Here is a 13,751-nt window from a genome sequence, read left to right on the forward strand (position 1 = left end):
ACACCGAGCTCTCGATGAGCAGCGTTCGCTACGAGACGCTGCAAAAAAAAAATAATGAATATATTGATCATTTTCTTTTCTGATCTCGATCTAAATACGTTTGTACATCAACTTTGTATGGAACAAAGTGAAGGAGGTATCAACATGCTTCCTCTTATGTCCGCTTCATTTCATCTCAGTCTTGTTCTCATTTTCAAGAACTTGAGGAGAGAGAGAGAGAGAGAGAGAGGAGAGGATACCAAGAAGTTATGTTTCTTTCTTATTATTATAAAGAGGATTTTTTTGTTACTAGAAAAAGAAAGAAAAAAGAAAGAAAAGGGATTGAAACCGGTATCATACATTTTTATTGTGGACTTGTGACCCTGAAAAGGACCATTTGGGCTTGATGAAGCTTTTCAGCTCAATCCGAAGAAATTTCATTGCTCAACTGAGGAAATAAAAAGAATTTCATCACTGCTTTTCTCAAAGACGGCATGCAACTCCTTGTCCGAATCGGAGTAGAGCATGTCCCAGTTGCTGTCAGTCATTTCCAGCCTCCTCCTCCCAAATGATGACATCCTCTGTGCTGTCCTTGTTGGCGATGCAGAATTTCAGAAATGCTCATTTGATGACGTCCAACGGCATCTCCTCCCACGCCTTCACGATACAGCGACAGATCATCGGAAGGTCAACTTTTCTCATCCTCCTGCTGTTTGTGTATGTCTTCTCCCCACTCTTTATCCAGTCGGATCAGCAGCGACGTAGCCCGTCCTTGAATGGCTTGTTGATGGAAGCATCGAGGGGCTGCAGGAGTGATGTCATCCCAGGTGGGATGACAACAAAATCTGTGTTGGACTGATGGAGCAGCGCTTTGGTGTCACCAGTCATGCGACAACTGAACGCATCCAGGACGAGCATGCTGCTGATCGCATTCAGGGACTGGTCCAGGAGCATGCTCTGTCGTCGGGAGACCACCACCATCAGGCCTACTACTCCAGACCGTGCGCACCCAGTCCTGGACCAGTCCTTTGTCTATCCACCCCTTCAAATGTGCACCAACAATGACAACGGCTGGAAACTTGTCTTTGGGCAGTGTCTTCCTCTTGAACATGACATACAGGGGAAGCTTGCCACCGCCTGCGATGCATTGGTCCTTCTCGTGACCAGTAGTGTTGATCATCACATTGCGCTCTCCTTTCACTGTGATGGTGGTCCCTCTCAGTATGTTGAAGGGAAGGGGGGGGTCTGGTCAGCATTCCCAATTCTGCTGAGGGTATAGTCATGCTCTCCACAAAGCTTGATGATGTAGGACTGGAAGCGCGTTGTCTTTTCAGCCATTTCATCAGGTAGATTATGGGAGATGTGTGCGCAGCGTCGAACCGACAGTTGATGGCATGCCATAACTCTGTAAAGCCAATGGGCTGGCCGTGAAGTCCTCAGTGTCATCTTCCTTTGCCAAGTTCCTCACCTTCAACCTGAGAGCAAGTGTTGAGATGGTGTAACCCTCTGCTCTCTTCTTCCAGACCCAAGCGACTAGACACTCCTTGAGCTGAGGCCACTTCACTGACTTTCCCCCTCAGTGCATTCTTCCTTGGCATCTTTTCTATCATTGCCTTGCTTGTTCTCCTACGCTGGATGACAGACTTGTTCATGCTGAATCGCCTCCCAACTTCCCGGTTACCAAACTCTTCTTCTGTGCAATGAATCGGCAGACAGAGTTTGAATGCTGTGGTGAATGAGCGCCTTGACATCTTGATAGATAGAATGGATGATGCGTGATGTAATCTGGTGACGCAAGCCGAGGCACAAACAGCCCTCCTTGAGGGTCACGTGACCACCTCCAGCCTGTTGTCAGATGCACGCAAGTTTGCACGCAAGCTTATTTGAGGTGGGTGCTCCATTATTAGACTCGAGCTATTGTGAATAATTCTTCTTTTGATGCGATACTCGGTGTTCTTCTTCTTTTGTGTTTAATGGTGTTTTCAGAGCCACCAGGCTCGATATACGCAGGTCAGGTCAGGTATGGGAGCATGTGCCAGAGCGGCACTTCGCTACATCCACTTTCCACCGGTACTCCAGGGGCCTCCACGCACTTAAACTCCGGTGTCTTTATTTAATTTCCACACATGGTTAATAAAACGCTGCACAAACTCTTAATAAGAACCGATTTTCAAAATTTTAATGGCAGAATTGAGCTCAATGAGCAGTTCCAACTGCTAAAAAAAAAAAAAGAAGTGTTCATTTAGAATACAATTGAAATTCAGCATTGATCGTTTTTAAGACCAATATTTTTCTATACCCATGTATAAACAGCACCCCCCCCCCAACTTTTACCTTTCGTTGCTGATAAAAAACAAGGTGTGGTTCCTACACCGCAAAATATGGTGTGATATATATATATATATATATATATATATATATATATATATATATATATATATATATATATATATATATATATATATATATATATATATATATATATATATTAAAATACATGAAGAACAATGGTGAAAACGAACTTGGGGTACACTGAAATGTTTAAGTCACGGGAGGACCAGGAATCAGTTTTAAGTGAAACTCGGTGGTGTGATGGTTGGAGTGTCTGCTCAAATGCTGGGAGGTCTTTGGTTCAAACCCTGGCCGAGTCATACCAAAGAGTTGAGAAATGGTACGTGCCACTTCCTCACTTGACGTGCAGCAATTAAAGGTATAGGGCATGAACAATCCCATGGGTTGATATCAATGAGGAAGAGGAAATTCCTCCTTAAGAAATGAGCACCGATTATGGAAAGAAAAGCGGTGCCATTGTTTCGACGACGTTGGTACCCACAATATCCCAGGAAGTGACAGAACTTTCCCAAACTTAGTGGCTGTTTTTTGTCTCGTCTAATAGTTCTGTGTTGCATCGCGTCTGTATGTCCATGTGTGAGATGCGAGTGGCAGCTCCATTAAGAGCCTAAAATATTGTATAAAAAGTACTCTCCTGTTTGTAAAAACGATGGAAGAATTGATGAAGAATGAAAGGTTGCAATTCTTACGAGTTATTGTACATCGACGACTTGGTAATGAAAGCTGAAAGTGAAAAATAAGTAAAACAGATGCTTTTTAAAAATGGAAAAGTGCAATATTGAAGAAATGTTTACGTGTTAACATAGTAAAACGAAGGTTATAGTGAGTGGCGAAGGAGAAAGGAAAGAAAAGTGGAGTACAGCCTTGCTTAATGTGCAGAAAAGGAGTTGGATGGAATGTGATTCAAAGTAGGGCATGTTATAGTTTGTGTCACAAGACAAGTAATGTCACAGGAAATTTTGTCAAAAGCTGGGATTTTCATATGTTGTAAAAGAGGTGAGATCATTATATTCAGGAAAAAGATGAAGAACAAAAAGAAATGTTTGAGCTCAGAATTTAATTTAGAAAAGGATTAAAGCTTCTGTACCCTTGGAGAAACGATCGACGCATCATGAGTGTAATTCGGTGTTCAATTGAGAATAAAGTCAGCCTGGAATAAGTGGAGGTGAGGTGATATAATCATGAAGCACAGAAACATTCCTTTCTATTATCTGTAAAAACGTTAGTTTATAAAGTTTCAGAGAGGCATTAATGTGGGCAAGGGCAATTGAAAGCATGTCCCAGTGGGCAAAGCAAAACGTGGGCAATGTGGATCAAATATATTGAAAGTATGGAAAGAAGAGATTAGATTGATATAATGGACGGATGAAAGGATCGTCTTTGAAAGAAAGAATTCAATGCTCAATCAAGAAAGGATTAATATAAAAACAAGAAAAAGAGCAATCAGAGATTGCAGACCCTCACCAGGATTTCTTTTGAGTGGTGTATTTTATTTTATAGGTTTTAGGGTAAATCCAAGACGGCTGCCAAACCATGTGGCCAATGACATCATATGTGTGAACTTTTTCTTCCTCATGGACAGGCGGTCATTCGTGTAAAGTTTCGCCTCGACCTCTCCTTTGGTGAGGGTAATAAATACGAATGAAGAATAACTTAGGAAGAAGACGTGGTTGATGGTTGGTGTGGTAGAAGGAAGCAAGTAGAGAGGACACCTTAAAAATAAATGGATTGAAATAGTCATTGAGAAAGATATGGAATGATTGGGTTTGCACGAAACTGACACAATGGATAGATCCGTAAGGAAGAATGCGATAACTTGACCAATAACTTGAAGAAGGGGAAAATGGTCATAAAACTTGTCATTGTATTTGTAGTTTATCACTTCACAACTCTGTCATAAGTAGAATGAAACATGTCGTCAGGTAATTGCTATAAATGAAATTTTCTTTCCAGTTGAAGAAAGCAATCTAAATGACATGACCTTATGGTTACTCACATTGCAAAGCATACAATGATTGTGTGCATCTTTCGGGGAATCCGACCCCAACGTCAGCCTTGTATGAAATTAATCATTTAAACATTTCTCAAAAAAAACATTTGCAACCACATCTTACCCTTCTGCTGCTACTGCTTCCCATGGTAGAAAATTGATGAGCAAAATTGGGGTGATGCAATTGTGTTCTGTCCAGACCTTCAGAATCACCAGCATCTAGTCTTATTTGCAAGCTCTGTAACAAAGTGCACAAAAGACTGCAGATGTAAAAGCTTAATGCATTCCTTGGTATCGCAAAGATAGCATGAAGGAGTGGTGAGGTAAGGGGGGGATGGAGGGTCATGAATTTCAATACAATCAAAATTAAATGACATCGTATGCCAACAAACTGTCATGTACACAACAACAACAAATGACCTTGGATAACAAGTTCAGAAGTCGCTACTTACTGCATATTCTGGAATCTATTCACTCCATTCACACACCGATGACTGAAAATGCTTTTTCAACATTACTTTCATCCTGTTCACCCATTGGCCTCTCCATGACTTCATTTTTCCACAAATCCAACAGATACTCTTTATTCGTCCAAGTCTCATTCTACTTTGCCCCTCCACCCTGTTATTGGCATGCCCCACCACCCCCCCCCTCTTTGCAATGCCATTTTTGCTCTGTTATACCTACTGCACAAGCCTTGACCCTGGAAAAAAAAAAATTTTATTAAAAAAACCATTACTGTACTTTTCATGAACAATCTGGGAGCAACCAGATGAGACTGCAGAGTACCTTCCATCCATAGGCTTTGCAACCACGTCACGCTGAGGCTGCAACAGCTGTCGCTTCAAAATGCCTTTCTAGCAAGTCATATAATTGCGTAATTCTACAGGACTACTTTCCTCCATACTTTCGCCAACCCTTCCCTTCAACATGGTCATAAGTATAATTTTAGAGAATTTAGGATGCTGAAGAGAAATCCAGTCTGCAGCAAGCGTTGGCACAAACCCAACTCCAAGCCCTCCCCCATGTGTGTACGTGCGTGCACGCACACAAACACACACACACACACACACACACACACACACACACACACACACACACACACACACACACACACACACACACACACACACACACACACACACACACACACACTCACACACACACACACACACACACACACACACACACACACACACACACACACACACACACACACACACACACACACACACACACACACACACTTTACTGGATTTTGAGATGTAAAGCGAAGCTTATGTGCCCCTCTTCACTATGTCCTAAACTCTAATTATAGGGGTTAAACTTCAAGGGATGGTCAAACCAATGCTTCTCAAGAGCAGACTTCAACCGATTTTGAGTACCAGACTCAATCACACAACTCGGAAGAGAATTCTAATTATTCACACAATGGATAGAAAAGGCACACTGATTTTTTTTTGTCTTACAATGAAACCTATACAGCTTGAGTGAATGCCCTCTTGTCCTGGTCGGCTCTTCTAATGATAAAAAAAATTCTTATTGTCCACATTATCCAATCCTCTGGGAAAGAGAAAAATTGAATCATCTCTGCTCTACTTTATCTATATGCAAGAGTGGTTGGACCAAGTGCTTTCAATCTCTCTGGATACTTTTGTCCATGAAGTTCTGGTAAGTGTCACTCTGTCGTACCTTCTCGAAGCAATCTTTTTCTTGTAAAAAGGTGAGCAAACTATATTACAGTACTCCCGTATTGGTCGTACAATGACTTTGTACAAGAGTACAAGCCCTTCTTTCATCGAATAATTTAAAAGAACTAATAATTCCAAACCTACAATTGATTTTTTTTAGCAACATCTGCAATATGGCAACTAAATTATGCCACCTTATCACCTCCCCACCACCACCCACGAAATGTGATCCACTAATATTTTTTTTTAATCTTTCCTTCCAGGTGATTGTTGCAGCTTTGTGCCCAACAGAAATGTTGCTTTCCAAAAGATGTCTCTGATTCCAGACTTTCTACCTGGCTATTCTCTTGCATTTTTGGGAAGTCTTTCACCCATCTCAATGATTGTGTTGCTGTGTGGAACAACTCCATTCCTCACTGTCCTTTGTCTACACACACCTGAGGTGAACCAATATAGCCGTGGAAAAAAATTTGAAAAGTGTGAACTGTGTGATGAACAGCTGGGAGGATGGAACGGTGTTACGGTGGTTAGTGAAAGCAGTGTAGAGCGAGCACTAGGCTTGGGACCTCTGGAAACCAATGGAAAACACCAGGTGAACAATTTAGTTTGGAAGCTCGGGTGCCCAGGGAGAACCTGAGGTGAGAGTGCTAGTAAAGTGGTAAAGTGATAAATGGGGGTTAAAATAAAATAAAATGTTATTGTAAGCAACAGGATAGATTAGTAATGCTTCCCCTTCATAAGATTCAATGTGTTGCGGCCACTGGAAAGAATAGTAGTAGGACAAATGGCTTTTGCGAGAACCCATAGAGTTCCATTTAGTAGGAACAACCACCCCCACCCCAAATCAGCCCACTGTGCCGGTGACGTCATGCCACTCCAACCTTTAAATCTGAAGAGGGGAGAAGATTGGACATTTTTAATTCAGGAGAAGTAGAACGAGTGAGATTAGTGAAATGGGATTAGAAAGTCAGAATTAGGATTAGTTTAGAGCGAAGCTTGCCATCCTGCCTGTTGGCCATGGGACCACCATCCATAAGCTGGAACAGTTGCTTCCTGCCAGCAACCTACTTGCCTGGAATACTGGTTGAAAGAATACTGGTTTCCCCCATGCTTCCCACCTCATCCTTCTCCCTTCCACAGACTTTCTAATGTCTCTGTTCTCTAATGTTTGGTGCTTCCCTCTCCTGCTGTCTTTGTGATCACGTTGTGTGTGTTAGCACTTATACAAGCCTCGACAATGTATACAAATAAAAATGAAAAAAAAGAAAAACACATGACATATGAACCTTTTGTCACAGCACCAATACCCCCAAGTCCTCACTAAAAAGAAATATAACTAAAACTAGAACGGGCACTAATAGAGCGCATACCTTCGCCGCCACTACTTTTTTTGTTCTTGGTATGAGTGTGGGGAACTGGTTTCATATGAATGGTCTTATGACACAAACCACATATCTATAATGTCATGACCCCCCCCCCGACTTTCGGGGGCTACGGACTAAACAACAATCAACTCACATCGTTTTGGCGAGTCTTCACTCGCAAGCTCGGTGAATACAACGTTTCAACAAGAGAAGGTAATCTCGTTTGATGCTGGTTTCATGCAAATCGAATAAGAATTGACTGAGTTATGCCGAAAACCGCATATTTTTCAAGGGCGTGACCCCCCTGACCTTTGACCCCTAACCGGTAACAAGAGTATGGGCGTCATTGTGTCATATTGCATATCACAAGATGAGGCGTTGAATTCTGAACATTTTGGCGTTAGTTGCATGCAAATTGAATAAAAATTGACCGTGTTATCGTAAAAAGACGATTTTGACCTTTTCGTGACCTTGACCTTTGACCCGAATGATCCCAAAATCTAATCGAATGCTTCCTGGCTAATAACCAATCATCCCACCAAATTTCATGCAATTCGGTTTAATACTTTTTGAGTTATACGAATCACAAGATTACAAATAAATAAATAAATAAATAAATAAATAAATAAATAAATACACGCCGACCAAAACATAACCTTTCGCAGAATGCGAAGGTAATAAATATTTTTTTAAAACCTAAACTTCGAGTTTTCATTGTTGGCCTTGTGCTTGTATTACGAATACAAAACCAGAAACTACCTTGTCAACAACTTTATGAGAGATTCTCGGCATTCCCACAGCTCTTCATGTCGACTTCTGCAACATTACAGCCTTCTAAATTCTGCACATCCTGCAAAGAAAAAGAAAAAACAAGACAATCATATCAAGATACTACATTATAAGCAATCATTGTATTATCTCCAACCAGGTTTTCATAGTGCAGTGTCAGACACATTTGGAAGTGATAAACGACAAAAAAAATAAAAAAAAAATCAGGAGTGCAATGTGAACTAGAAGGGCACTCTGTAGAGCACATACCTCCGCCACGTAATGCCTGATCCACGAGAACATATCTGGCCCATGACATTTTTTGAACTATCATGCTATACAGTACGATATCGTTTTTGGCCCGATCTCTCAATGGTGAAAAATCATTTCAAAAATTATATAACTCTCGTATCCAGATTCGGATCTTCAACAAAATCGAATCAATTCATCCTTGTCACACAACCAACCTGTCCAGCAAGTTTCATCCAAATCCGTCCACAAGTTTTTGAGATATCGTGCTATATATCGGTTCAGCCCGATCTCTCAATGGCGAAGAATCACTTTAAAAAATTATCAAATCTGGATGCTGATTCGGATCTTCAGCAAAAATGAATCAATTCTTCCTCGTCACACACCCAACAGGTCCACCAAGTTTCATCCGAATCCGTCCACAACTTTTTGAGAAATCGTGCAATACATCCTTTTTGGCCCTATCTCTCAATGGTGAAGAATTGCTTAAAAAATTATCGTAGTCGGATCCGGATCTTCACCAAAAGTCAAATCAGTTCGTCCTTGTCACACACTGAACCTGTTCACAAAATTTCATCCAGATCCATCCACAACTTTTTGAGATATCCAGCACACACAGACAGACAAACAAACAGAAAGGAGGTAAAAACATAAACTCCTTCACCCTTGGTGGTGGAGATAATGCAAAGTGGAAAGCTGAATAGCAAGTTAAGAAAAAAGGATGGAAGATTAAACAATAAATTTGAAGAATTTCTTTCAAAACAAAAAGGAGTCACACAGCCACCTGCTCTACACGACGACACCTGCCGGACAGGGAAAAAAAGCCCTCCCCCACAACCCCCACACCGAACGGGCATGTAGGCAAGACACACACCCAACCCCAAACCACACTCCCTGTGCTACCCACGGGAGGTGCTGAGCAATGCCCACATTGCTCATCGGAAGTTCTACGCCGTGCAACGCCTACGGGAGGTGCCACCGTGCAACGCCTGCGCCACATGCAGGCACCCTCCACAGCTGCAAGAGGGCCAACCCCTGAACAGCTGCAGCACCCCTTACTGCCCACCCCCGACAGCTGCCGCAGGTGGTGCCGAACAATGCCTGAATCGCCCATAGGAAGTGCCACACAACGTCTGCAGGAAGGGTAGTGTAATGCCTTCCCCAAACGACCTCCACAAATGCCAGAGGGCCCACCCTCTGATTGGCTGCAGCTATCTACCTCCCTTCCAAAATCACCAGCGGGAGGAGCCGCACATCGTCCCAAGAAGCTCCATTACAGCAGCAGCAGCAGCTTCTGGAGGGGCAGCCCCCTGAAAAGCTGCCGTGCCACCCCGAACAGCTGCCGATCCGCCCCGAACAGCTGCCGCGCCGCCCCGCCCCGAACAGCTGCCGCGCCGCCCCGCCCCGAACAGCTGCCGCGCGCTGCCGCCCGCGCAGCTGCCGCGCCCGCCCCGAACACCTGCCGTGCCGCCCGCCCGAACGGCTGCCGCGCGCCGCCCGCCCGAACGGCTGCCGCGCCGCCCCGCCCCGAACGGCTGCCGCGCCGCCCGCCCGCGCGGTGCCGCGGCCCCGCCCGAACGGCTGCCGCGCCCCGCCCCGCCGTTGCCGCCAACGGCTGCCGCCCCGCCCCGAACAGCTGCCGCGCCGCCCCGCCCCGAACAGCTGCCGCGCCGCCCCGCCCCGAACGGCTGCCGCGCCGCCCCGCCCCGAACGGCTGCCGCGCCGCCCCGCCCCGAACGGCTGCCGCGCCGCCCCGCCCCGAACGGCTGCCGCGCCGCCCCGCCCCGAACGGCTTCCGCGCCGCCCCGAACACCTGCCGCGCCGCCCCGCCCCGAACAGCTTCCGCGCCGCCCCGAACACCTGCCGCGCCGCCCCGAACACCTGCCGCGCCGCCCCGCCCCGAACACCTGCCGCGCCGCCCCGCCCCGCCCCGAACACCTGCCGCGCCGCCCCGCCCCGCCCCGAACACCTGCCGCGCCGCCCCGAACACCCGTTGCGCGCCGAACACCTGCCGATCCGCCCCGAACAGCTGCCGCGCCGCCCCGCCCCGAACAGCTGCCGCGCCGCCCCGCCCCGAACAGCTGCCGCGCCGCCCCGCCCCGAACAGCTGCCGCGCCGCCCCGCCCCGAACAGCTGCCGCGCCGCCCCGAACAGCTGCCGCGCCGCCCCCAAACACCTGCCGCGCCGCCCCGAACACCTGCCGCGCCGCCCCGAACACCTGCCGCACCGCCCCGCCTCAAACACCTGCCGCGCCGCCCCGAAAGGCTGCCACCCCCCCCCACTAACTCCCAGGGCTACCCTAGCCCCCTCCACACCAATGGCTGACGAAGTGCCCCTCCCCCTCCAAACAAGTTACGTCACGACAGCTAGTTCAAGAATGCACTCCACCCCTCCACACGTCACGACAGCTACCGGAAGAAAGTGCTCTACCCACCCCATCCACCCCCATTTGTGCTGTACTGTATTGCCATGCGAGTTCACCCTCTCTCAAGATGGCTCAACGGAATGCCATTTTCTACATTTGCATCTCTCCCCATATCCACGTCACAATGTGATGAGTCACGTACACAGTTTATAATTTCATACCAACCCAGAAAAAAAAAATCGTTCAAACTCGAGTTAGTTTAAACCGCGTTGAAAACTCGTCATTGTGGAATCGCACACAAATTGATGTTCACGTCTGACGGCAAACAGACACACCACCACCACCACCACCACCAAAACGCCCAAGAAGTGTTCTTTCTTTTTAAAGAATCCCAAGCAGTATTAAAACCGTCATGTCATTCCAATGTTTAAAAATCAACTCCATTCACATTGATCCTCACTTCACCAGTAACCTGTAGTTCGCCTCAACGTCTAAGGGATCGCACAGAACTATGTTGAACAAGGCCAAAGAGCAGTGAAAGAGTACGAATCGAGATTTGGAATCGCTGTCAACAAAAAAAAATGGATAAATATAAAATTATTTCATCACGTTCAAGGCACTTACAAACTGCAGCGTTGGCAAAGATTTGAGCGACCTGCTCTCACCAGAGAGGCGCAAAGGAGAAATATGTGAAGAGAAAATTAATGAGACGATTCAAACAAGGCACCAAACGCTACCTTACTCTCCTCGAGACACAACCCGAAATGGCGCCCAGCAGGCTTCCGGTCCTGCTTTATGGTCACGTGATAGCCACAGCTCACCAAACCAGCCAGTGACGATTTCGCAAGACAAGAACAGCTTTGGCTCCGCCTTTAATGCGTGACTACGTCATTCGTTTTCTGTGCTTTTCACCGATGAAAATGCAGCGTAACAGCTTCACTTCCAAAAAATGAAAAAATTAATATCTGGGGGCGGAGCTTGGGTTACGTCATCTGCGGAGTACGGAAAAGAGGATGACATTGCGTGCGCATTGACGCAGCCGATTCAAACACCTTATTAGTGCAGGGGCATATGTTGAGATACATGGTCATGTTTGCAAACTATGTTAATTTATGTTGTAAGGTTTTTTTGTGACTACAGGAGTATATTGATATTGAAAAATCTTGGTGCCAATTTTTTTATGCATGTTTAGTGTGATTTTTTTTCCAGAAAATACGAGATGACCGTGATCGTGTTATAACAAGGACAAATGTGTCCAAGAGCAGCGTCCTAAAGGTTTTGTCGGCGAAAAAAATAAATAAATAAAAAACCCAACAACAACTTCCGATATTTCGTCACGTGCCTTGATTAAGCCAATAACGAGACCCGTCATAATGTATTTACGTATTTACGATATATAGTGTATTTACGAAATTACAATACGATAAATGGAATAATCTTTAAATAGTAACGTGAACTTTTCGAAACTTTAAAGCAAATGTCCGAATATATTTAAAAGTTCATGATAGACGCTCTCAAAAGGCACCGTCAATGCGAGGATGTGTACATGTGCTTAGTATTTAAGGAGATCCGGATCTTGTATATACAAGAGCCGAGTCCTAGAGGTTAAGGTTTTGTGACGACGACGACGACGACGACGACGACGACGACGACGACGACGACGACGACGACGACGACGACGACGACGACGACGCATACCTTTGCCAAAAGTTACATTTTGCCCCCCCAGAAACAGTTGATTGTCATTAAATTTCCTGTGTCATCTCATATATCACAAGATTGGGCATTGAATTCACAACATTTTGACATTGGTTGCTTGCAAATTGGATAAAAATCGACCGCACTATGGCAAAATGACGATTTTGACCTTTTCATGACCTCGACCTTGACCTTTGTACTCTTAATTTTGTAATTGGTATTAGAGTGTGGGGAACAGAAAGAATTGACCGTGTTATGACTAAAACCACACATTTTGCAATGCCGTGACCCCCCCCGACCTTTGACTCCCAGCCGGTAATAAGGGTTATTACGTCATTGTGTCATGTCACATATCACAAGATGGGGCATTGAATTCTGAACATTTTGGCATTAGATGCATGCAAATTGGATACAAATTGACCGCGCTATGGTAAAAAGACGATTTTGACCTTTTCATGACCTTGACTTTGACCTTTGACCCGATCGCTCCCAAAATCTAATCACATGGTCCTCGGATAATAACCAATCATCCCACCAAATTTGCTGCGATTCAGTTCAATACTTTTGGAGTTATGCGAATAACAAACAAACAAACAAACACACATATTCACAAATAAATAAATACACAGCGATCAAAACATAACCTTCGCAACAAAGTTTGCGAAGGTAACAAGAAGAACACCGAGCTCTCTCTATGAACAGCGTTCGCTATGCGAGACGCTGCTAAAAAATTATTTTTTTCAAAATTTAATTATAAGTATGTCATATAGCACCTTAAAATGACCGGTGCGATGTACAGAGTAATTTTGTCAGGAAATTATTATGCTACTTATCTTATATAAATTGTTATATGTTTTAAAATATGGAAAATGTAGTGTATTTTCAAATTTATTGAACAAAATTGGTGCATGCTGCTTGGTCAACTTAAGTGTTATATTTTATATTATTTCAGAGTTCATCACTGTCATCTGAATCAGAGGCTGCTGATTGTTGTGTTCTCACAGATGTCATCAGATGCCTCACAAGTGCACATCTCTGTACATACATTTGCTCGCTTGCAGGAACAACATGCCGTTCTGCACATTTGTTTGACACATTTGCACCTCACAAGTTCCAGCACAGCCTTTGGTGCAGGTGGTAGATGGGTTATCACTGGCCTGTATAGGCTGTTCTCTAATGTCCAACCATATTCTGATGGTTCTGGCAGTTTGGGTTTGGCTATTTCATCATGGTACCACACCATAGCATGATAATGAGCTAGCTTGATGTGTTGTTCCAGTGCTCCTTTTGTAAGT

At 44.9% G+C, this 13,751-nt stretch overlaps 1 protein-coding gene across 1 annotated transcript in view; it reads right to left on the reverse strand.

Annotated features, from left to right (window-relative positions):
• MARCHF7 (membrane associated ring-CH-type finger 7) overlaps positions 1–11,643 on the reverse strand; it is a 287,445-nt gene extending 275,802 nt beyond the window's left edge. Inside the window, exons 1-3 of the mRNA XM_085872142.1 lie at positions 11,496–11,643; positions 8,136–8,226; positions 4,446–4,559 (exon numbers count right to left, since the gene is read on the reverse strand). Of these exons, the coding sequence (XP_085728268.1) occupies positions 4,446–4,559; positions 8,136–8,168 (147 nt within the window). The 5' untranslated portion in view covers positions 8,169–8,226; positions 11,496–11,643. The remainder of the gene's footprint in view (positions 1–4,445; positions 4,560–8,135; positions 8,227–11,495) is intronic.
• Between the last annotated feature and the right edge of the window lie 2,108 nt (positions 11,644–13,751).

The sequence above is a fragment of the Eptatretus burgeri genome, chromosome 3, assembly GCF_056783735.1.
Source record: "Eptatretus burgeri isolate ZD-2024b chromosome 3, Ebu_testis_v1, whole genome shotgun sequence".
Lineage (NCBI taxonomy): Eukaryota > Metazoa > Chordata > Myxini > Myxiniformes > Myxinidae > Eptatretus > Eptatretus burgeri.